Source organism: Bos taurus, chromosome 8 (assembly GCF_002263795.3).
Source record: "Bos taurus isolate L1 Dominette 01449 registration number 42190680 breed Hereford chromosome 8, ARS-UCD2.0, whole genome shotgun sequence".
Lineage (NCBI taxonomy): Eukaryota > Metazoa > Chordata > Mammalia > Artiodactyla > Bovidae > Bos > Bos taurus.
Window position 1 is genome coordinate 111,817,093 of NC_037335.1, and position 25,260 is coordinate 111,842,352.

At 49.8% G+C, this 25,260-nt stretch overlaps 2 protein-coding genes across 8 annotated transcripts in view; one reads left to right on the forward strand and one right to left on the reverse strand.

The window, feature by feature from the left end:
* The window catches only part of MYT1L (myelin transcription factor 1 like), a 421,026-nt gene that overhangs the window by 150,709 nt on the left and 245,057 nt on the right, over positions 1-25,260 (forward strand). The window lies entirely within an intron of this gene.
* On the reverse strand, positions 523-18,218 carry LOC112447857 (uncharacterized). Of its 7 annotated transcripts, none has more exons than XR_009495722.1 (5): positions 16,045-18,218; positions 11,727-11,937; positions 3,247-8,462; positions 2,934-2,998; positions 523-2,745 (listed from the first exon to the last, which is right to left on the reverse strand). XR_009495722.1 is itself a non-coding variant. In XM_059889542.1 (4 exons), the coding sequence occupies exons 1-3, from the start codon at positions 18,061-18,063 to the stop codon at positions 8,459-8,461; spliced, it is 801 nt and encodes a 266-aa protein (XP_059745525.1). In that variant the 5' UTR covers positions 18,064-18,218; the 3' UTR covers positions 8,023-8,312; positions 8,415-8,458. The 7 variants fall into 7 exon arrangements, 2 of the variants coding, with proteins under 2 accessions (XP_059745525.1, XP_059745524.1); XR_009495721.1 differs by having other exon boundaries at positions 523-2,742; positions 15,354-18,218; XR_003036145.2 differs by having other exon boundaries at positions 15,354-18,218.

Below are 25,260 nucleotides of genomic sequence, written 5' to 3' on the forward strand. Positions count from 1 at the left end.
CGCTGCAGCCACAGGGGGCGCAGAAAGAGGCACAAACAGCCCCAGAAGTGATGGCCTGAGCAGTTTATTCAAAGGATCTAAAAACCAAATGGAAGGAAGGAAGGAAGGGGGAGGAGGACAATAAAGATCAAAATACAGACCGAATTCTGTAAGAAACAGCCAACTAAACCATTTACCTGTATGGCCTCCAACACTCAGTGTTATTGCATCATTCTTGTAAAGTAAAACAAACATCCTAATTAGCCAGATTTATCAAGAAGGGCTGGAATGTGGTCTGTGTTCTTTGTCCAGGGCTCCCCTAGGTGTCTCAAGCGGTAAAGAACCCACCTGCCGATGCAGGAGATACAGGAGATGCAGCTTTGATCCCTGGGTTGGAAAGAGCCCCTGGAGAAGGATATGCAACCCACTCCAGTATTCTTGCCTGGAAAAGTCCATGGACAGAGAAGCCTGGCAGGCTCCAGTCCATGGGGTTGCGTAAGTGGGACACACCTGAGTGAGTGAGCACACACACACATTCTTTGTTTTCAGTATCTGTAAGAAAATTATATTTATATGAAATATAGGTTTATATCTCTAAATTATAAAAATAGGTGCTATGCTGTAGAAATATGCTGAGATTATATTTGCTGCATTAAATGTTAGCCCACCTATGAAAATCTGTGAGGGGAAAAAAGCTTCTCTCCATGAGCAAGATAAGCTACAGTGTTGCTTTTTCCGCTGATACTGTGAAATCCAGGCCAGGCACCTTGTCTTCTTGGCTGGACTCCTCCACTGAGCCCTGGACAGGCCCAGCCGCAGGGTGGTGGCCGGGATGCCACAGTCAGCGTGTTTGTTTGCATTGCTTGGTGTTTTGCTTTTCACGACGACAAGGAGATGATATAAATTCTATTTCAGTTGTAAATCTTTAAGATGCTTTTTCAGAAATTTCCCACTAATGATTTGCTCTTACAAAAAGTGCAAATAAGTGTAGCTGGGGCAGGTGGGAGGGTGGTCGGAAGCCCTCCGCCCCCAGGAGCCGGGAGAGGCTGCAGATCAGGTCACCCTGAGCATCTGTCACAGTAGAAAGAGGAGGTGCCTCCCGAGCGGACCTGGGTGTGTGCAGTGTCTGAACAGCTCACTAGCGTCTGAGTCAGTCGGGATGGCCCGGCTGCTTAACGAGGGACCCTGGAATGAACTTAGGAAGTGTAACGTGTACAAGCGTGCTTCCTGCTCTAACGTGTGCAAGTGTATTTCCTGCTCACACCACGGCCCTGCTGCAGCTGGGGAGCCTTGTCCTTCCTCCAGCAGCTCTGCCATCTGAGCTCACGGCTCTAGAACACGGCAGGAGGAGGTCAGTGGGGAGCTGAGAAGTACAGGGTGTGTGGGGCCGGAGTGAACCTCCCATCTCTCGGAAATGAGGTTCCAGACCCAGTCCTGCCTGGAGGGGAGCTGGTGAGCGCAGACCCCCTGACAAGGACCCCGGCCCCAGACCCATGTCCTCCTGGAACAAGTCGGCAGGGCTGAGTCACCTGGACCGCCGTGCGTCCAGACCACGGTGCATCTGTACAGACCCCCGGGGCATACAGACACGCGCGTCCCACGGCCCCCTTCCTGGTTCCACTCTGTCCCCGTAAGGTCACGGGTGCCATCTGGCCCACAGGCCTGCCTCCCAGGGAGGACGTGGACTCGGCTCTGAAGGTCATTTCTGTTCCCCTCAGATGCGCTCAGGCTGATTCGCCCCTTAAACACCGTCTGTGAACTTGGAACTTGCTCAACGCGGGTTCGTCCTGGGGATAGACCATCACAAGAGTGTCTGTTTCTGAAACAGCAGGCCTGGCCCTAGACTCGAGCTTTTCAGGGCAGCTCCAGGACCGCCTACCTGAGCATCACCTGGGGTGATTGTTTTCTCCATAAATTTGTGATCACCATCTGTGACCTATTATATCAGTGAGGGCCCGAGTGTGAACTTTTTCAATGAATACCCCCCAGATTCTTACTGCGTCAATGAAGGCTGTTTGTCCTCACCACGGCCGCTCCTCAAGCTGGTGAACCCCTGGCTCCCCACGCCCCCTTCTGCACCGTGACCCCGGGAGGCTGGCTGCCCACCTCCACCCTCTTCATGCCCGCGGGCCTCGCGGGCCTGGTTCTTCTTCTTTCCTTAAATCTCATTACCTGTGATCTGCGACCTGGCAAATATAATTACTTGTCCTCTCTTTAACATTTTCTAAAATCTTTTTATTATGGGTAATTCAAAGAGTAGCCAAACTCACTTTTTCTACACCCCACCAGCCTTGCCTCCCAGACGTAGGTTACTTTTGAAGCAAATACACATGTTGTGTGTAATTTTATCTAGAGATACAGCAGTATAAATTGCTAAAATATGAAAGTTCTTTTTTATAAAAGCATAACCACCTACCAAACCTTAAAAAAAAAAAAAAAAAGGCTTCATTATCATCAACTATTCAGGCAGGACTCAGAGTTCCAAGACTGTCTCACAAGCTTCTTTGTGGAGTTTGAGTCACACTCGCGCTCAGGGCCTCTTGCCGGGTGACTGCAGCACCTCCTCTGCCCACACGGGCGCCCCCCTCTCCTCCTCCCATGTAACCGCAGCGGCGAAGCTGCCCGCTCGGCCTGCAGAGGGCCCGCCAGCTGGACTGGCCGATGTCATCTCTGGGTGTCACTTGCTGTATTCCTCTGGCCTCTGAACCTCTGCAAACGGCTGGATCGGAGGCGGCGTGAGGCTCAGCTGTGACTCGTGTGTCCCTGCTTCATCAGAAGGAGAGGGAAACCCGTGAGGCCTGCTGTCCCCGCCTGCACTGCTACGCTTGCGCGGGGGTCACACGTCACCAGCCTATCCATCTGTTAGAGAGTCCCCCGCCGACCCTTTCGGTTGGTGATGTTCATTACTGCCCCCAGAGCTTCTTCAGGTTTACAGAGCGCCCTCCCCCACTTACCCTCACTGATTCGCTGGAGCACTTGCAAAAGGAGATGCTCCCTCCTCTGCTGTGGGCCTCCTTTTCTGTAAGAAAACACAATAAATCCTTCTGCCCCTTGACCCCTTTCCCAAATAGTCACATCCCTTCTCTTTCCATGAGGACTGTAAACTCTAAGTGGGAAGGCATTTATTTGAGAAAAAGTTGGTATCTCAGGAAGTTTTCCTAGTTCTTGTTAAGCTTGCATCGTCTGACTTTTGTACACGTTTATACTGACGAGGACAAAAAGGGTGGGCCCATCACAAGCCTTATGTGCTGTGTGGTTGGCACGTACATTGTCTCATTAAAACCCCTCCACAGCCATGAGGGTGACGCTCCGATTTCTGTCTGCAGTGAGGAATCCAAGGTGTGAAGTGAGTGGGTGGGGTCTTGTCCACGGTTGTCCACCTGTGAAGTTGGAGCCCCAGTTCTGAGAGCTGGTCCAGCTCCGAGCATGGCAGACTGTGAACTCATGAGCGTCTTCCTGCATGTCTGTGGGGCGAGGGGAGGACAAGGAGGCACCGCCCAGAAGGATGTTTAAGGAAAAGCCACTCCCAGCCATTCCCTGAAGGGAGTGCAGGGGGTTAAGGGGGTAGCGTCTGGGGTTTAGGGTCATCTGGGTGGTTAACTGGGCTGGAGGCTGCTGGGGGCTCCAAGTCCAGAAGTTGCTCCTGGCTTCTCCATCCCACAGGTATACTTGTTTACACAACAGAAAGTCGGGGGCCCCACAGATTTGTGCAGGGGACACATGCCCACCTGCTGAAGCATGGCGTTAAGTGTTGGCTTTGTTGGCAAGCGGGCATGGGTGTGTGCAGGAGGGGAGCTGGCCCGAACACAGGCAGCACCTTCGTCCCTACTTCCAGAACACCTGAGACCTGGAAGGGAAGCTCAGGCCACACACACACACCTGCTGTGCAGGTAATTTCAGGGTGTTTCCAGCCCTTCAGGAGGACATCCCCCACCACCTCTTCATGCACACCTGTGACCCTAGTGAGAGCAGTCATGTTGTATGGGGTCTGCTCAGTCTTGGTGCCAAGCGTGCAGAAGAGTCCCGAAACCTGGACTGTTGAAGCTGCTTGGAGCCGGCAGTCACCCTGGGACTCCAGCCTCAGCTCCAGCCCCCTCACTGTGCCCGTAGTTCAGGTGAATGGCCGCTCCGTTGGCACCGTGCTGGCCCCGCTGGCTTCCCCGGGTGTTTCCCAGGCCTGAGGTGCTGGCTCGGCCTGACTCTGGGACACAGGTCCCAGGAGCATCCGCTGTCCCTGCCCTGGCCGTTCGCTACAGCCATCTGTCCTTATTAACTTGAGAAACAAGCCGGAGGACTCCTTTCATGCTCTCAGAAGTTCTTCCAGATGTTAGATCACACTTCTTCCACAATTATGGCGTGAAAGTCACTCAGTTGTGCCCAACTCTTTGCCACCCCATGGACTATATATTCCATGGAATTCTCCAGGCCAGAATACTGGAGTGGGTAGCTATTCCTTTCTCCAGGGGATCTTCCCAACCTAGGGATTGAACCCAGGTCTCTGGCATTGCAGGCAGATGCTTTGCCAGCTGAGCCACCAGGGAATCTCCCACGATTAAGGCTATTTATCTCCCTGCCACCAGTCCCAGGGCTGCAGTGAGCAACAGAACAGCCTGTAGGTTAGGGTGCAGACTCCAAACACTGTCCCCCGACTCCCAGGGAACAGATGCTCTGGTTCCACCTGTCACGGGAAGACCGGGAGATGACTCACTGCCATCGCTGCCTGTGGCTCCATGTCGATGTTTATGAGTGGTTTCAAGTGTATGCACACGTGTGTGTATGCTGCGTATGAGCCAGTGTGCCTGTGCGTTCATGTGCACGTGTTATGTAAGGACAGAGAGAGGGGGCAGGGAAAGCAGAGCCCTAAATGAGAACGGAGCCCCGTACACTCATCCAAATTCAGTTGGAGTCAGCACAGCGATGGAGGCTGGCTGGGCTTCGGCTCTGGCTCGCGTGTGAGGGGGACCGGGATGCCAGGAGCGGGTTCTCACCGGGCCTGTGGGTTTTGTGGGGAGAAGCCCAGGGGTGACGGCCTGGAACACATACCTTCCCGGTGAGGTGACTCCCTGCTGGGTGCTGCTTCACGGCTCCCTGTGCACCTGCCAAGTCTTTCCTTACAGGTCTTCTCCCAGGAAACGAGGACAGGGAATCAGAAGCTTTTTTACTTAAATCTGCCTGCAAGAGCCAAGGCGTATTTAAGATTCATCTCACTAACAACACTCCAAAACCCACTGGCAGGGCTCTGGTGTGATCTGGGCGTGCCGTTCACTGCTTTGGCTCACAGGACAGATGAGATGCAGGAGAATAGAGCTTTAGGGACCGAAACCACCTCAATGCAGGCTTGAGAGCTGCCAGCCCACCCAGACGGTGAATACAATCTTCTCAAGGTCACTGGAGAGAGAGGACTGGGACCCAGAACAAGGACCCAGGTGTAAAGTCCCTTTCAGGGCTCAGTGTGTAACTCACATCTGAAGTCTTTGAGATTCTGAAGATCTGCACAGCGGTTCCTTTGTCTGCTTTGGTTAAGGTTTATGGAAATAAGATCCAATCTAGTCCTAAGAGAGGCCCTGACTACTGTTGACAAATCTCAAAGACTAGCCAGTGTGATAACAAGCTCAGCATGAAAACACATTTCTATAGCAACAGACATTTTCTCTTAAATTAAATGAAAGCAAAAGCAAAGCATCCTATCCTATAAGAAAAGCATATAAAATTATAAGAAGGAAAACCATGGCATTTTTGCTTTCTTGGAATAGTCATGAAATGTGTATGGTTTTCTCAATTTCCATCTGGTGTCTTTTCTCATATGTCCAATGCATATGTCATCCGAACTTCTCATGAGTTCTGACTTTGTCAATAAAAAACATATTAAAAATGGTGTTCTTTGTGAAAATCATAGTAAAATTGAATGTATGAATGTGAGAGTTGGGCAATAAAGAAGGCTGAAGAATTGATGCTTTAACTGTGGTGCTAGAGAAGACTCTGAGAGTTCTTTGGATAGCAAGGAGACCAAGCCAGTCAATCCTAAAAGAAATCAACCCTGGATATTCATTGGAAGGACTGATGCTGAAGCCAAAGCTTCAATACCTTGGCCACCTGATGTGAAGAGCCAACTCATTGGAAAAGACCCTGATGCTGGGAAGATTGAGGGCAGGAGGAGAGGGGGTGACAGAGAATGAGACAGTTAGATGGCATCACTGACTCAATGGACATGGGTTTGAGCAAGCTCCGGGAGTTAGTGATGGACAGAGAGGCCTGGTGTGCTGCAGTCCATGGGGTTGCAAAGAGTTGGACACAACTTAGAGGCTAAAACCAACAGCAATGATTAAATCAATATTAATTACAACTTACTCTCACTACCTGCCATTTCCCTTAAAAGTGACAGGAAACTCTTCAGAATGACAAGATAATTTCATTAAATGCTTGTCTTATAGAAGTCTAGTCCATGGGCATATTAAGTTTGCTTAATTACTTGATAAAATGATAGGCTACTTGATGTATTCTTATTAACTAAGTTATGAATAATGATAATAATGCTTCCTATCTATCTATCTATATATATATATATCACTTCTCCTTTTAAAAGTGCTCTCACTACACTACATGATTTCATCATAGAGTTTTAAGAGCCGATGTAAAACCTAAAAAACAAAACTGATAATTACTCTTACAATTTTAGACAGTGCATTCACTATCAGGATTATTTTTTTTTATTTTATAAAAATGTCTTCAAATTCCATGTTTCTGAATGACTGAGTAGCTATAATATCTAATTGGAGCAGTTACTTAATCAGTATTTTAGCAGAACACATATTTTGCCAAACCATTTTACCATGATCAAAATTCTGTGGTCCAAGACGGACTTGATAGAAATGGATAGAAATGAGCAGCAAAGAAAAACAGTTTTGCTTTCACTAGAAATCCTGACAAAGTTCACTTAGAACATGCTTTCTTTTCCTCATCTCCCCCAAGATCCTCCGACTGGCCTCCTGTCTCAACAGGGACCACTGCAGCATCTTAGTCCCCACCAGGACCATCCGCTCTGCCTCGAATGGAGTCTCTCACGTGCCGTCAGGCTGCCCCAGGGCCCAGAAGCCGGCTCTGACCCCAGAGTCCCCTCCTCTGCCCTGACCTCTGCAAAGTGAAAGCAGACGTCAGAGGTTGAAAACCAGCCTCATGCTCTTTGGGAGGGATCAGAACACTTTAACGGCTCCAGTGAATCAAAATAAACTGCAATAAATCCCCAATCTACATTTAATTTTTAAATTAGACATTTTTCACACTTGCTCATGAGAATTGAATAGTATGACATTTTTGAAAACATTTTACATGAAAACATGTAATTCTCAGTCAATTTGCATGTGCTTATATAGATATTTGGGAGTAGACTCCTTTTGTTCTGGTCAAAGCATGATTCCTTTCTTGGGGTGCTCTGGAAAACCAGAAGACCACCTTTTCAGGAAACCAGATTTCTGCCTGGTGAATCCATGCTTTGTGCTACCTTGATGTTTGAGGATCCAGGTGGTAGCCACCCTGACCTTGAGATGAATAACTAATTTCTGCCACCTCCCCCTGCCTGTTAGCTGCTGAGAACATGCTTTTCCTTCCAGGTTGCAACTGAAAACACAGAGGCCCAGAGATACATGCAGGCCTTATACAATCAAATAGATGTCTTGAATCCATGAGCTATAATTCAGAAATTATAGCTGAATTATAACTCAGAAATATCCTCTTAGGAGAGCTTTCCAGCCTCCTCATTCTGAATTTTAAAAATCATATTTACAGGTTTTATGTGCAGTTTAGAAATCCATTTTGTGCCAAGGAGCAACATATTTGAAATAACAATATTTTGAAATCTATGTGTCTATCTGTCTTCTCTGCTCCAGATACCTGTTAAGTGAGTTGATGTTTATTCTCACTTGATCACTTTTGAGGGCCTAGAGATATTACCACCTCCCTTTGATCACTATTGAGGGTCTAGAGATGGTACCATCTCCCTTTCATGGATAACAAAGTGAAGCTTCAAAGAATGAAGTCGCATAGGTAGTAAGTGACGGAACAAGGTTTTGAACAACCAGATGCCCGAGACCAGCATCCACTGTCAGAAGTGAGAAATGACACTGACGGAAAACAAAGCTGTACAAAGTTGACATCCAAAGTGGAAAGTCAAGTAGTCTGGGACCTTTGTGAGCAGAGAAAGTGGGTCCAGACAGCTCCACGAGGTGCCAGCACAGGACAGGGGAGATGCCGTAGGTCACCGGCGGAGGCTTATCCAGGGTCCAGTGCACAGTATTTGCTGAGTAAGAAGGCTTAGAAACTGAAGACAGTATATTGCCCTGGAAAGATCAAGGGTTTTGGCGTCAGACAGTCTGGGTCCAAATCCTGGCCTGGGACGGATGGCGGCAGGCAAGTGTGGTTTCATGATAACAAGGGCTGACCTTAGGGAGCCTTCTTTGTTTGTGGGTCCTCAGGAAGTGGTGGGTTATCTATAGACAGAGAAAGTGTTTATTAGAATATAATTGCTTTTCACTGTTGCGTTAGTTTCTGCTGTATCACTTTGTGAATTAGCCACATGTATTATCTCACACTGTTTATCTTAAACATAGGACTCCAGAAGCACCGTTGGGTCCTATCTAAGTGTTCTGAAGGACAGAGACTGTAGCCTTGTGGACAATAAGTCCATTCATTTTAGCATCCAACACTGACACCGAGCCACTTCCAGGAGGAAAGTGACCTTCCTTGGGTACTTTTGACATGGGAGATTATAATGCAGATGAACTTTTATTATTTTACCAATTATAAAAATCCAACCCAATACTCTCTGAAGAAAGTCATCCTAAGCAGAGACCTTTGAGCCTGACTATAGCATTTCATCCTTTAGGTGATCAATCGATGCCTCGTTAATTTCCAGTGCCAGAGTGTATCACTTGTAATTTCCTAAGCTATCAAGCTAGTAAATCTTAATTAATGTAAGTATTATTTAGGCAGAGTGGCTCAGCCAACAGGTGGTGAGTGGGTCTCAAGCCCCGGGGTAAGGAACAGCACTTTGGAAGGCTTCTTCTTCCATCACAGTCTAAGTAAAATTAAGCCCTTCCAGTATAAACGCACACGTAGGAAGCAAAGCATGGTCCTCTAACCTCGATGTCTGCTAAGCTGCGATGCCTCCACTGAAAGTTATAAAACTGAACGTGGACAGTCGAGAAGTACTCCAGACCCTCCTAGGCTGCACCCCCTTCACAGCCAATCCCAGGCCCTCTCCCCTTCTGCTCTGCCCACCTCCCCGCTCCCCCTCTCACCCACGTGCTCCCGCCCACAGGATCCCTTTCCTCAGCCCTCAGGTTCATCTGCGTGTTCTCCTATGGGCCCCTCCTCCCACCTGGTCACCACCTGGCCCCCCGGAGCCGGCGCACAGTGGGTCCACATTGCTTTCTCCTTCAAACCTCTTCAAAAGGTGGTTTCAGCTCTTCATTTTGCCTTCAGTCTTCCACAGACTTCCTGAACCTCCTCCAGCTTCAGCTGAACTCATTAATGTCACTGAATTCTGACTTCCGAATCCAATTTACATATTTTAAATCCATCTTGATGGGCCTCCCATCAAAGTGCAGGCAATACCACTGGTCACGTTTTAGCGAGATTTCCTGTGCACCCTCCCTCCCTCTCTCTTCCTTCCCTCCCTCCCTTCTTTCCTTCCTTCCTCTTCCCCCCTCTCCCATTTCCTTACTTCCTATGGGCACATTTCTCACGTTGGAAGCTTGTTTGTGTATTTTGCATCTTTGAATAAAAATAAGACTGAAACTGTTAAACCACTCAGATAATATAGGGAATTCCAGGTGTTGGAATGGAACAGATATTTGGATGTTATTAATGTTCAAAACAAATGAGCATTATCTAGGATGTAATTCCTAAGAAAAAATTCACTTGTAACAAAGCTGGGGGCAGGGAGGGGGAGGGGGGGCGGTTCTGAGGCTTTTTTGGAAAAAAAGCCAAAGTCACCAGGTCAGAGAAAGAGAGGGCTCACCGACTTCACCTCCAAGCTGCGCTTTCTAAGTTAAATATTGACTTCAGTTCAGTTCAGTCGCTCAGTTGTGTTCAACTCTGCAACCCCATGGACTGTTGCCCATCAGGCTTCCCTGTCCATCACCAATTCCCGGAGCTTGCTCAAACTCATGTCCATCGAGTTAGTGATGCCATCCAACCATCTCATCCTCTGTTGTCTGCTTCTCCTCCCACCTTCAATTGTTCCCAGCATCAGGGTCTTTTCCAAAGAGTCAGTTCTTCACATCAGGTGGCCAAAGTATTGGAGCTTCAGCTTCAGCATCAGTCCTTCCAATGAATATTCAGGACTGAATTTCTTTAGGATAGACTGGTTTGAGCTCCTTGCAGTCCAAGGGACTCTCAAGAGTCTTCTGCAAGGTTAGGTAAGTAAACATTGACTTACTTTCCTGCATTACCAAGTGTATGCAGTGGATGGACACCGAAAATCTGAATTAGATTTCAGTTACTAGTGTTAAGAATGGCTCCATTTGCTTTAGTTTTAAAATATGTCCAAAAGTTGAGCTGAAACCTAAGTTACCAGCAGTGTGACAGGTTGGCTCATCTTTTATCTGAAGGTCTCCTCTGCTTCCTGGAGGGATGACCCAAGCCCGAAGAAGGGAGCCCTCAGGGACTCCTCACAGCCCAGCCTCGCATCTTCCTAGGGATAACTGAGGCCTCAGACCTTGGCTCCCCGCTCACCCCCTCAGTCTCAGCCTCCCCTACGGGGAGGGCGGGTGGAGGGCCACGGGGTGGGAAGGGAAAGCAAGTGGCAGACGTGAACTCCGGTTATTGTAAGAAGTGGACGGTGCAGAGGCTGAGGTGAAGACGGTGGGCAGCTGGGCTGGGCTGGGTAGTGGAGGCCTGGGTGTGCACTGGGAGCACCGTGAACCCGCGGTGACCTTAGAGATAGTGGGCGCAGGTGAGCCGCACTGCAGACATGGACACGGGGGTCTGCAGCATGGCGGGGCTCAAGTCTCAGCCCCTCACCCGCAGCTCAGCGTCCTGCCAGACTGACCACGTGCTCTCCTGCTCCCTGCGGGGCTGCTGAAGGCGGACGAGCTGCACAGAACCACTCACTGGGCAGATGCAGGGTCGGGGGATGGGGGTACCTGTCACACCGGCGGGGGCTCTGAGGGGCTCGGGGTTCGGCCTGTCCCAGCCGCTCGGCTCCGGCGCCTCGGGCACTGGCATCCACCACATGCTCAGCAGTGTGAAGACACGTGGGCCTCAGCAGTGACGTCCTCGCGGGGCTATGTGTGTCCGAGCGGAGCCTCCTATCTGTGAGAACGGCTTCCTCACGCCCACTTCACCCCAGCGGCATCGCAGGGGCAACTCTGTGTGCTTTTTATACGATAATAACTTGCTCCTCTCGAGGATATAATCAGGGAACAATCACTTGTTTCGGGGAAGGGGTGAAAGAGCAGGAGGGAGGCAGGGAGGAAAGAACGAGAAAGGCAGGTAGGGGAAACACGCAGGGTACAAAGCCCAGGGAGGTTGTCTGTGGACCCAAGTCCCCCCCCACCCCCCACCCCGGTCACTGGGCCAAGGGACACATCAGGTCCCAGCAGCAGAGCGAGGCCGGTTCCAGCTGCTGGAACTGACTGGACCGAGGAGGGGACAGGGCAGTCTGGGCAGTCTGTGAATGACGGGGACACCATCTGTTTTTCCTTGAATGACCCGGGTGCCACCAGGAAGCCACCCAGGGGAGCACTGACCCTTCGGTGGTCCACCTGGGGTGTGACCTTGGGACACGATCTCTGATGCTGGCACGTCCTCTCGGGTTTCCAGCGACCAGGGCATCGCAGAGGACAGACGGGGAGGCGGGCAGCCCTGCCCTCTCTCCAGCTCTCCTGGGCCCTGCCTGCTCCGGCGGTCTCGTTTGGGAGCCACGTGAATCACAGCTGTACTCAGGCTTCTTCTTTGTGCCTGTAGTGGAGACATCATTGTCACACATTTCTGCCACTCTGCTCGATTTTCTAGTAACTTACTCGGGACCGCGAGGCCCTGCAGAGTGTGGGAGGTGGACTCTGTGTCCCCTCAGGTCAGAGGGGAGCTCTCCCCTCAGTGGCCCCTCACAGCTGCTTTTGACCGATTCTCTATCTGGCTCTTAAAATGACAGATCCAGCTGGGGTTTGAAGTTTGTGATGTCTGTGTTTCTTTCTTGAGGGGGAAGTGAAAAGCAGAGCTGTTAAAATTCAAAGCTGGACCGGCTGCTGGTGGCCAGAGGGCAGCAGATGGGCCCGTGTCTCAAGCGGCAGCGATGCGCTGTCTGGTGAGGGGTCCCAGGTGGCCGGAGCAGCCACCATGGCCCCAGCGGTCCCGTTGTGACGCCGGCATCCAGCGGCCACCGTTTCCGCTCTCGGAAGAGTCAGCAGCCTGTCTGCAGGCTGTCAGCCTGTGAACCACAAACCTGCCGCTCCAGTCCTCTGGGGCAGAGAGAACCCGGAGTCCTTGGGAGTTACTGTCAGGTCACAGCTGAAATTTTCTTGGCAGGATCAGTGGCTCCCACTGAAAAGGACGTGTACCCGAGCAGACTGAGCTGCAGGTTCCTGTGACTCACTCACCTTCAGACTCCACAAGGCCAGACCCTGCCTGGGGTGCAGCTGACGGGCCGGTGGCCCCCCCACTCCCCCCGTGTACCCGCCCAGGGCCATTGCCAGCCTGCGGGTGCCGCTGGGCGCTGTTCGGGGCTGCAGCCTGAGTCCTGCCGCAGCTTCGACAGCCTCTGACCCTGGTGCGGGCCTGAAAGCCTTCAGGCTGCAATGGCTGCCTGACTGAGGGCTTCATTATCATCAGGAGGCGAGTGTACATCGGACGTGATTTGGTCATGGAATGTTCATCTCCAAAATGCCTCTGTCTGAGAGATTTGCAAGCCCTGGATCTTTTCAAGGCTGCTAGCAGCTGGAGTTCAGCTGCAGCTCCCGATGGGTTTTGAATGCTAATCACTGCGGTACCCAGTTGTGGCCGAGTCTCATTGCTGAGGGAGACCATCCATCGTGGAGCCGTCACGAGGCTGCGATGGCTTCAGAGGGGAGGTAACAGACAGTGTAGATCCATCCGTTCCTGCTCCAAGTGTCACACTGACAAGAGCCTCATATTTAGAGCAGGCAGCCTTGGGGGACGTTTAAGGTCACACCGGGCCGTGTCTGGAGTTTTGTTGCAGAAGCACTGCTATCAAGCAACCGTGTGTATAATACGGTTGCTGTTTAGATGGGTGTCAGCTCACTGATTAATCTAGAGCAAACGCAGGAGGAAAATCAGAGAAAGCACGGAAACAGTGGGGCAGCTTTACTGTCAGACGTGCTGTTCACGCCAGTAGCACTTATATTCCTGAATCCCAAGGACAGTCCCTGGGCGGCTGCACCTGGTCAGGACACAGGGAGAGCCCGCAGCCCTACAGACACCTGGTCAGGACACAGGGACAGCCCGCAGCCCTACAGACACCTGGTCAGGACACAGGGAGAGCCCGCAGCCCTACAGACACCTGGTCAGGACACAGGGACAGCCCGCAGCCCTATAGACACCTGGTCAGGACACAGGGAGAGCCCGCAGCCCTACAGACACCTGGTCAGGACACAGGGACAGCCCGCAGCCCTATAGACACCTGGTCAGGACACAGGGACAGCCCGCAGCCCTACAGATACCTGGTCAGGACACAGGGACAGCCCGAGCCTGGTCAGGACACAGGGACAGCCCGCAGCCTGGTCAGGACACAGGGACAGCCCACAGCCCTACAGATACCTGGTCAGGACACAGGGACAGCCCGCAGCCCTACAGATACCTGGTCAGGACACAGGGACAGCCCGCAGCCCTACAGATACCTGGTCAGGACACAGGGACAGCCCACAGCCCTACAGACAAGCCTTTTCACCCATCTAGCTCCATGGCCACGCGTGCCTGCAGGGGTGGGTGAGCAGCCACGGCACTGCACAGGGCAGGCCGGGTGACTGCTCTCACCAGCCCTGAGAGGCGGCCCCAGGAGGGCGGGGCTGGGTCCTTGCCACCCACTCCTGGTACTCGGGCATCACTGCCAGCCCCTCTCCACCTCGGGCATGCGTGACGGGGAAGGCATTTCATTCTGACCCTAGCATCCATCACAGCCGTTTCCTTGATGTTTAAAAGAAGAAGATACCCTAATCTCTAAGCCAGACTGCATAATACATCATAAAAATTACTTGAAAAAATATGAAACACGCTCTGAACATGCTTATTCAGCTGCACAGCGTCTGTGTAACTCGGGCTGTGCTCATTAGAACCAGCTCCAGGACTGCCAAGTCTGCCTCGTGGTACCTATGACTGTTTTGTCAACATAAGAAAATAAGCCTGAAAATATTCCAGGTTGTCACTGGCTGGGTGGGACTGGACAAACATTTAGGTTTCCTTATTTTCTAGATAGAAAGGACAGAAGTCCTCTGGACAATGATTCATTTTTTGAAGTAACCGTTTTATAAAAATCCTTGCATAGCCATCTCTGTGCATCTTATTTCAACACTCCTAAATTACTGTCAGTTTTAAGCCAAACTTATGCAAATAATGCAAATTTATCAAAACTTTATATTAGATTGTATATACTTAGAATATGTAAATACTTGTATGTGAATATATAAATATTTACATAACATGAATGTATAAATATTTACATATAATTATATTTATATTGTAATAAATAGTATCTCAGAGAAGGCGATGGCACCCCACTCCAGTACTCTTGCCTGGAAAATCTCATGGATGGAGGAGCCTGGTAGGCTGCAGTCCATGGGGTCGCTAAGAGTCGGACATGACTCAACGACTTCACTTTCACTTTTCACTTTCATGCACTGGAGAAGGAAATGGCAACCCACTCCAGTGTTCTTGCCTGGAGAATCCCAGGGATGGGGGAGCCTGGTGGGCTGCCATCTATGGGGTCGCACAGAGTTGGACACGACTGAAGTGATTTAGCAGCAAATGTATCTATTCATCTAGGGATTCCCAGGTGGCTCAGGGGTAAAGAATCTGCCTGCCAATTCCAGAGACATGGGAGACACGGGTTCGATCCCTGGGTCAGGAAGATCTGCTGGAGAAGGAAATGGCAGCCCATTCCAGTATTCTTGGCCTGTAAAATGTCATGGGCAGAGGAGCCTGGTGGCACAGAGAAGGACATGACTGAGTGACTAAGCACGCGTGCATGCGTGCGAATAGCGTCTATATATGTTTATGTGCCTTGCATTTTTTTTAAGTTTATACCCAAGTCACCATTTCTGGTCTACCTCTCTGGCAATATATGTATACATAATTAGGTTTCCTCTGCCTTTTCTTTATCATCTTCTCTTTTCGTTTTAAAGCTGTGCACCAGTCTTCCTAACCTTTCTATTTAAATCCAGCCCCGCGGAAACCTTTTCTATCCAACCAGTACGCGGCAGTGCAGTGGGTTCAGAAGCAGCAGGAAGAAAGCCATGAAGACAGGGCTGTTTTGTGGTTTGCTTTCATCTGTGCTGCTATTTAGGTCTCTGCTTCACACACAAAGGGGCTGGAGTGTCGGAAGGATGTTCTGCCCCGTCAGAGGAGGCCAGGACCGGTCCTCACGGTCAGGGAAGGACGCACTGCAGGCTCCCTTTCCTGTCCCCAGGGCCACCTTCACTGCCCTGGGCCTCTGGACATTCTGTGTTCTCTTTACATCATAATCTCCCTGAAGGTCACTCGTTCAGGCCAAGTACTGGCTGTGAGTCCGAAGAGACCACACCTCAGGGCACGTGCAGGAGCTGCCCAGGGCCTGGCTGCTCTCGGCCCACAGCCCTGGGGTTCACACAGGTTCTTGCCCTCCCAGTTGTGTGTGTGCCTCTCTGTGCATGTGGATGTGTGTGTGTGTATCCTTTTTTAAGACAGAAAATATAAAGCTAACTACGATCCGAGATATTATACTCATAGAATTATCTTATTTTCTCAGTTCAGTTCAGTTCAGCCACTCAGTCGTGTCTGACCCTTTGCGACCCCATGGACTGCAGCACGCCAGGCCTCCCTGTCAATCACCAACTCGTGGAACTGACACAGACTCACGTCCATTGAGTTGGTGACACCATCCAACCACCTCATCCTCTGTCGTCCCCTTCTCCTCCTGCCTTCAATCTTTCCCAGCATGAGGGTCTTTTCCATTGAGTCAGTTCTTCGCATCAGGTGGCCAAAGTATTGGAGTTTCAGCTTCAGCTTCAGTCCTTCCAATGAATATTCAAGATTTCCTTTAGAATGGACTGGTTTGATCTCCTTGCAGTCCAAGGCACTCTCAAGTCTTCTCCAACACCATGGTTCAAAAGCATCAATTCTTTGGCACTCAGCTTTCTTTATAGTCCAACTCTCACAGCCACACATGATTACTGGAAAAATCATAGCTTTGGCTAGATGGACCTTTGTTGGCAAAGTAATGTCTCTGCTTTTTAATACACTGTCTGCATTGGTCATAACTTTTCTTCCAAGGAGCATCTTTTAATTTCATGGCTGCAGTCACCATGTGCAGTAATTTGGGAGCCCCCAAAATAAAGTCTCTCACTGTTTCCATTGTTTCCCCATCTATTTGCCATGAAGTGATGGGACCGGATGCCATGATCTTAGTTTTCTGAATGTTAAGCCAACTTTTTCACTCTCCTCTTTCACTTTCATTGAGAGGCTCTTTAGTTCCTCTTCACTTTCTGCCATAAGGGTGGTGTCATCTGCATATCTTACTTTCTATCTAGTACATTTTATTTTTCTAGAAAACATTTACAGGGATGATTACACAGTGAAAGGTGTAATTCATTAGGATATTCAGAGTTTGCCAAGCAGGAGAGGCACGCACGTCACGTTTACTCTGCACCGAGTGAGCTGTGGCCTCAAGACAAGGCTCCCCCGTGAGTGTCAAGGAAACATTAAAAATGCGAGAGCATATTGTAAACAGTCTCCCTCCTCTGGTCCTTGAAAACTTATTCCAGCAGATCTAAGTACACGACCAGGGCATTTCCAACCTCCAAGAGCATGTCAGCATATCATGTCTTCCCAAGTCACGGGGAAGGTCATCGTGGGATTCAGCCAGAGATGCCCCATCACATCTCTTACCTGCAAACTGTTATTTCCTGCTTTTCCTCCCCAAGCTGATTAAGTCCTAGCCTTAGCGATGAAGTGTTAGAGTTTTACTCTCTAACCTTCCTATTCACTCCTATTTCTTGAAATAATTACAATGGATTGGGTTGTACCGTGAACAATAAATTGTTCCTCTATTTCTTGCTACAGAGTACGCAGTGTCCTCTGACGGAAGGAATGGAACATGTCCAGACAGACTGACTGGCAGCCCGCCTGCTTGCCAGGCGGCAACGAGTCAGAGTCTGTCCGAGACTTCCAACCCGAAGCTTGTCCTTCCCTGAGGTGGTGGGGTCGGGCGGCCGTCGGGGACCTGAGGGGCACTCCCCTCAGACTGAGGTGGGGCGGCCACCGGAGGACGCTCGGGCCAGGCATGTCCTCACCCACAAACGCCAGCCAGGCTGCAGGCTCCCCTGAGGCAGTTGCAGTGCGTGTGGCGGGGGAGGGCGTTAGGTGCCCACCCCCACGCGTGTCCCCTCGAGCCCTTTCGTCCCCAGCTCTTCTCACTCCCGAGCAGCCGCGCTGGGACCCCGCCGTCGCCTCAGCCACCCACACAGGCGCAGGCGGAAAGCGCCGCCTCCGCCCAGCGCCCAGCGGGTCTGGCGGTGAGGCGGGGGCGGAAGCGGCAGTGGCCCCGGAAGTTGTCCGTCCAGGGCTGGCGGAAAGCGCCGCCTCCGCCCAGCGCCCAGCGGGTCTGGCGGTGAGGCGGGGGCGGAAGCGGCAGTGGCCCCGGAAGTTGTCCGTCCAGGGCCTCCCTGGCGGGTGGGACCACAGGAAGCGGAAGCAGGCAGGGTCAGCGGTCAGGTCCGGCTTTCTACCGCAGAATCGTCTGAAAGTGATGAGGTTTGGGTTTGCCCTGTGTGAGCTGGCAAAGCGGCGGATGAGGCGGCCGCAACTCTCGCACGTGGGGCCCTGTAGGATTTGGCTCACAAGATGGAGCAGGACCACCTGGGCACATCTCCTGGCCATGAGTCCCCCATGCCCACCTGCCGCCTCCTCTACACGGAGACAAGGTGTGTTCCCCGTGATCCCTGCTCAGGCAAACGAGCGTTCTTACAGCCTCTGCAGAGTGAGCGATGTGCACATGCGCGTGCCCGTTTACAGCAATGGGACAAGCTGCTGCTGCTAAGTCGCTTCAGTTGTGTATGACTGTGCGACCCCATAGACGGCAGCCCACCAGACTCCTCTGTCCCTGGGATTCTCCAGGCAAGAAGACAAGAGTGACAGCCAAAGGTTGTTCACGGAGGAAGACGGGCCAGCCAGCACACTGTCCCTCACCCTCAACCGTATCCTTGTTCATCTGAGGTCAGCGATTGGTTCTTTAGAAGAGACGGCTGCAAGGAACAGCAGATGACATGCTGAATCTAGAAAGGAATTCACGTCATCCTGAAATAGAACTTAAACAGGCAACTGAGAGATACAGTGATCACACCATATCTGTGCTGTGCAAAGAAAGCATCAGTCAGTCAGTTCAGTCGCTCAGTCGTGTCCGACTGTTTGCGACCCCATGAATCACAGCCCGCCAGGCCTCCCTGTCCATCACCAACTCCCGGAGTTCACTCAGACTCACGTCCATTGAGTCAGTGATGCCATCCAGCCATCTCATCCTCTGTCGTCCCCTTCTCCTCCTGCCCCCAATCCCTCCCAGCATCAGAGTCTTTTCCAATGAGTCACCTCTTCGCATGAGGTGGCCAAAGTACTGGAGTTTCAGCTTTAGCATCATTCCTTCCTAAGAAATCCCAGGGCTGATCTCCTTCAGAATGGACTGGTTGGATCTCCTTGCAGAAGCATAAATGACATTAATTCTGAACTTTTGAGAAAAAATAGACAAAAACATTTTTAAGGAACGATTTTATTTTCCTGTAATGCCTAGGGGTGGGGGAAGCATTTAACTTTCAGTAGACTAAAACCAAAACTTCACAGTAACAGATGAAAACATACTTAGGTTTTTTGTTAACTTTTAAAATTCTCTGAAGTGTGTCACTGATTCCAGAAACTCTGTGGCGTCTAAAAGTTGTTCTGTGACCTTTTGAGAACAGGCTTCTGAATTCAGACTTCACTCTGGTTTATGGGGTGCTTTCCAACATTTAACTGCAAACTCTGGTTCTGAGTTCTAACTCTTGACTTACTCGACTGTCATGGCTATTTGTGAGAAATCAAGCAAGACACAAAAATCCTCAGAGGATGAGGATTCATGACATTCCAAAGGACATGATCAGCCCTGGGGGATTTCTAAAACTATTTTAGGAGCTGTCTCTTGTCCCCGTGTTGGGGTCAGTGGGTGTCTATCTGGGGAGTACTTTGCCTTCTCCGTCAACAGTAAGAAACAGGACATCCCAGAAGCTCATTCGTGGCTCAGAAGCTGGATCTCTGAAATGTATCTCACCGAGATTCTAAAAAACACACGCATATATTAGACAAGGGGATGCATTCTCCCTGGTGGTTTACAGTGCTGTGTTTATTCCAGTTATACAACAGGGTGATTTCAGTTAGGTTTATGTGTGTTTTTTCATATTCTTTTCCGTTGTAGGTTATTATAATATACCGAATAGTTCCCTGTGCTATGCAGCAGGACCTTGCTGTTTGTCTATTTTGCCTGTAGCAGCTTGTATCTGCTAATCCCAAACCCCTAGTTTATCCCCACCCCTCATTTCCACTTTGGTAACCATAAAGGAGGGTCTGTTTCTGTGTTGTAAATAAGTTCATTTTTATCCACTTTTAGATTCCACACATAAGTTATATCCTACGATACTGGTCTTTCTTGTCTGACTTACTTCACTTAGTATGATAATCTCTAGATCCATCCATGTTGCTCTGAGCAGCGTTATTTCTTTTTTATGACTGAGTAGTATTCTGTGTGTGTGTGTACTAAGTTGCTTCAGCTGGGTCTGACTCCTTGTGACCCCCATGGACTGCAGCCCACCAGGCCCCTCTGTCCATGGAATTTTCCAGACAAGAATACTGGAGTGGGTTTCCATGCCCTCCTCCAAGGGATCTTCCTGACCCAGGGATCAGACATACGTCTCTTATGTCTCCTGCACTGGCGGGAGGGTTCTTTACCAGCAGCACCGCCTGGAGCCTCTCTATCCACTCACATATGTTGGACGCGCATGTTGTTTCTGTGTCTTGGCGATTATGAACACTGGGGTGCATGCATCTTTTCAAAGTAGAATGTACTCCAGATGCATGCCCAGGAGTTGGATTGCTGGGTCATATGGTAGCTTTATTTTGTTTTTTAGAAACCTGCATACTGTTCCCCATAGTGGCTGCACCAATTTACGTTCCCAGGATAGATCACATGCTGAGCCACAAAGCAAGCCATGGAATTAAAAAAAATTGAAATCACATCACACATCTTCCCTGATCAGAACACTGTGAGTTCCTCACTTAATCTGGATTAAATTTTCAAATGTCTAAGGACACATTTTTAAAACATGTAATCCAAGTTAGAGATGACTTTACACGTAGCAGTGATATCCACGAATGTGTGCCAGCACCTTCTTGTTTTGAAGGCCTTAGAGGAGTCTCTTCAATTAGGATTTCAATTTGCAGATACTCGTGTGTTACAGCAGATCATTGACTATTAGGGAGCGATGAGCAAGGTATTTTATTTCCCCTATAAGAGATTCCTTCCCAGTCTGGTGTATATGATATTTCACATTGTACTTTACAGTCTGTATCACATGATGGAGAAGTTTGGACTGATCCTGTCTCCCTGATCTGAAATGTTACACTTAAAAACAGAACAAAAATAAAGAAATAAAATAACAGATCTGAGATGATTCACACATGTTTTTCCTTCTTGAGGATACAAGTGGCTTTAATCAATAAAACAGTTTTTTTCTTTTTTTTTCTCAAAATGATAGTGCTGTTTGCCATAAAGATAGAAGGAAGGTCAGTATTTCCTGCTTGTTCTATTTTGCTTGGTCTTAAGCCTAACATTACAAGTTATTTCTCTTCTGTGTAAGGCTGGATCCCCCTGGGCATTATCAAGGTCCTCTACATGTGCGTTATTTTATATATGCGTGTTCTTCACCTGTGTTCTTGTTGGCTCAGCTGGCTACCATTTGAATAATGACAATGAAAATTTTGGCCTAAAGTGAAGACTAGAATCCATACTTCCCCTTCCAGACGGTGACATTCTAAGGCCTGGACACGTAGAAGAAGAGTGGATACCCTGTAGCCCACTCCACTGCAGGAAGTGCCCCCATACACCCACACCTCCTGGGCAGACGAGAGCGTGCTCCCTGGGCTGCATCCTGAGTCCTGGGCTGTAGTAATCCCCCTCTAGAATCAGCCACGCTCCTGGATAAGAGGAGCTGTTGACGCTGTACTTGCTTTCACAGCCACCACCTAGGTCAGGGGCCTGCACACTCAGCAGTGGCCGTGTCCACTGCTGTCCAGGCAGAAAGCCTGAAAGAGGCTCTGGGAAGGGGGACAGCTCTGATCTCTAACCATCTTCATAAGTATTGTGTGATAAATTAGTGATTTCTTTGAACACTGAGGAAATCCTAAACAGTAAAAATTACACGGGTTGACTAAAATTGAAGGTTTCATGACTAGAAATGAATAGAGGAAGAGCACATATTGATTTTAAAGCAAAAAGAAATCGGTGATGCTGACAGACAGGGACTCCCCCACGACTGACTCGCAGGTCCTCAGAGTGTGGAATCAGCTGCTGTATCTGAATCTCTCGGCAACTGTTACTTAGAGCTGAGAAACGCATCTGCCTGTCAGGAAAATTTTCATCCCAGGCTTGAAGGCTTCAACAGTTTCCTGCATATCAGACCTGATCTTGTTGGTGGAAAGCGGAAGAATTTAGATTCTTCACTCTTTGGTAACACGTTAACTCTTTCAAACCACAGCGCGGTCTGAACTCCAGAGACTGTGGCTTCAACAGGGGTGGCTAAGAGACATGCAGTGGGGAAAATGCTCTCTGGGGAGAACATGTTCCTCTCCGAGGGTTAGATGTAGCACTTTCCCCACTAGAGTCACAGCTTATAAACAGCCTCCACTCACAAGGAGCTTGGAGACGACCAAGCCTGCTGGACCCACACTCCACTGGTGATGGTGGAGTGAAAGAGATTTTTCTGGCCACCTTTTCCCTTTCTCTCTGGTCCTTTTAAGGTGTACTGATGACCGCACACTGCCAGCACTGCAGTGTGGAATACACCTTTTCCCCCAGAATAAAAGACCCACATCCCTGTCTGTCGTTGCCTATTAATCTGTCCATCAAGCCGTCCACTCATCATCCATTCATCTTTTCCTTTGTATATTCTTCCATTCATCCATTCATCTGCCTATTCACTCATTCATCTCTGTACTCAATCAACAAACATTTTTTGGACTTGTGTTATATTTGGGAGAGAATGGTTAAAAAAGCAGGAAAGTTCCCTGACCCTGTCAAGTCAACACATGACTAGATGACACAGACAGCTTGATAAATAATTGGAATAAACTCATAAGTGTTGGGCTTCCCTTGAGGCTCAGCTGGTAAAGAATCTGCCTACCATGCGGGAGACTGGGTTCAATCCCTGGGTTGGGAAGATCCCCTGGAGAAGGGAAAGGCTCCACACTCCAGTATTCTGGCCTGGAGAAATCCATGGACTATATATATAGTCCATAGGGTCACAAAGAGTCAGACACGACTGAGCGACTTTGACTCACTCACTCATAAGTGCTGCTCAGGATGAGAACAGGGCGCTATGATGGTGTGGTTGGAGGGACCCGGACTTGTCTGGTGGATTAGAGATGTCCTAGAAGTCGTCCGGGAGCAGAGGAAGCAGGAATTGAGTGTGAAGACTTGAGAGAGCAGATGGCACTTGGAAGGAGGGAGAGAGGTTTGCCTGGGCCAGACAGCCGCTGTGACAGGAATGCTGAGGGATGAGGCGCCCCTGGGGAGTCCGCGTGAAGGGGTTTGAAGGTGTGGACACAGACAAGGGAAGAGGCGCTGACTTTCCTCAAGTCAGGGAGAGGCACGGTCTCCCGTCATCCAGTGACGCGCCTCCTCTGGGGAGGCGGTGTCAGGGCACGGACTGCAGAGAAGGTCTTGGGGACTTGACAGCACACTGGACAAGGCACGCAGGCGGTGCTGACTGAGCTAATAGAGAGGGAGAGGGAGCCTGGGCCTGGGGCAGGCATGTCAGGGATGGCGACGCTCTGATGCAGAAGCCCAGCCCAGGGGAGGCATGGCTGCTTCCCAGGCGGAGCCCTGGAGGCGTGGTGACCCTGCACGGACAGATTCTTGGGGGGAGGTGGCCGGTTGCTCTTGGAGGTGCTAACTCTGAGTGTCGTCACTGCACAGAGAGCAGAGGGCTTTCAGTGGCTGGACTGAGGGTCTGGGTGGCCTATAGAGCCCTGAACAATGAAAAATTTCCCCCCAAACTGAAATGTTTATTATTCTAGTACAAAGAGATGAAACTTGTGATGCAAAATTTAGAGAAATTCTTCTTTGTTTTCTTAACTCTCAAAGTAGTAATTTTGTGTCCGTGGGGGCCCTGAGTGCATCCACATGCCCGGGCACCTCGTGAAGGGTTGAGAAGAGCAGCCTCAGGAGCCGAGGGCGCTGGACCCACGGGGCAGTTTGTGAGGTCAGGGCCCCTCCTGGACACAGCACGTCCCTGCTTCTTCACTAAGTCACATCAGCACCAGCTTAGAAAACGGGAAGTCTGTTGTGATTCTCCACGTAACTGAAAATTCTTGCAGCTCTTCGTGCCCTTCCAGACTGTGGCTCAGTGGGGAAAGAATCTGCCTGCAATGCAGGAGATGTCGGTTCGATCCCTGGGTTGGGAAGATCTGGAGAAGGAAAAGGTAACCCATCCCAGTATTCCTGCCTGGGAAATCCCATGGACAGAAGAGCCTGGTGGACTACAGTCCATGGGGTCGCACAGAGTCAGACACGATCTAGCAACTAAACCACCACCACCAAAATTAAACGTCTTCTGTGTCAAGCTAAGAATACAGGCCAAGACATCTGGGGCTTAGCATATCTGTGTGCTTTTGACTTACACTGGGGTGATTTAAGGAAATCCCTTTCCTTGGGATTTAACCAAGAGAAATGGCAGAAATAACAGCATAGAAGACGTACATTTGACAATTATGAGGGAAGCGACTTCTGTTTCCACTGAATTTTTTCCTTTTTTTTTTTTTTTTTTTGCTAAATTCTCTACTGTGTTGTGTACCTCATCCCACTTTTTTTTCCTAATTTGAGAATGTCGAGAGAAGCTGGCTTGATTAACATTAATTGGATGTAGGAGGCTCAGGCTTGTGGCTGTAATGAGCCCACTTAGGACTCACTTTATATGATGCACTGTGATCTTCTGAAACATATAGAAGCATCTTTGGAGATGAGTTCATTTGGGTAAGATTTAGCAGGCTCACCCTCATCCTAAACATTCAGAAAGCACCATTTTCTAATGTGTGGATTCTGTCCCTGAAAGAGACGGTAATCGCAGGACAACATGAGGCAGGGAGAAGGCCTCTCTCCTGTTATGATATTTTTCATTAATTAGCTGCTGCTGCTGCTGCTAAGTTGCTTCAGTCGTGTCCGACTCTGTGTGACCCCATAGACGGCAGCCCACCAGGCTCCCCCATTCCTGGGATTCTCCAGGCAAGAACACTGGAGTGGGTTGCCATTTCCTTCTCCAATGCATGAAAGTGAAAATGAAGTCGCTCAGGAAGTGTCCGACTCTTCGTGACCCCATGGACTACAGCCCACCAGGCTCCTCTGTCCATGGGATTTTCCAGGCAAGAGTACTGGAGCGGGGTGCCATTTGTCGGCAAACATAAAGAAAGGAAGCTGAGGCCAAGAATAAGGACTGAGGATAGTTTTAAGCCAAGTTATCAAGAACCCCACTCCCGATTCAGCCACAGGGAGTACTTCGGGTGACAGTAGATGCTTTGAAAGGGCTTAATCTTTCCTTCAAATAGCTCTCTAGACTTAATCTCTTGATATTACATAGATTGGCTCCTGAGTCCCTTACACTCTGCCAAAATATGACACACACTCAGAGTCAGTAAGCTCCAATACTTTGACCACATGATGCAAAGAGCCAACCCATTGGAAAAGACCCTGATGCTGGGAAAGACTGAGGGCAAAAGGAGAAGGGGGCAGCAGAGGTTGAGATGGTTAGATGGCATCACCGATTCAATGGACATGAGTTTGAG

Bases quoted from the DNA above. Each gene is read 5' to 3' on its own strand.
- LOC112447857 (XM_059889542.1), bottom strand. From the start codon at position 18,063: ATGGCCAGGAGATGTGCCCAGGTGGTCCTGCTCCATCTTGTGAGCCAA. The intron at 11,938-17,477 runs GTGAGGACATGC...TCTCCACTACAG, and splicing joins AGCCTGGCTGGCGTTTGTGG to GCACAAAGAAGAAGCCTGAG.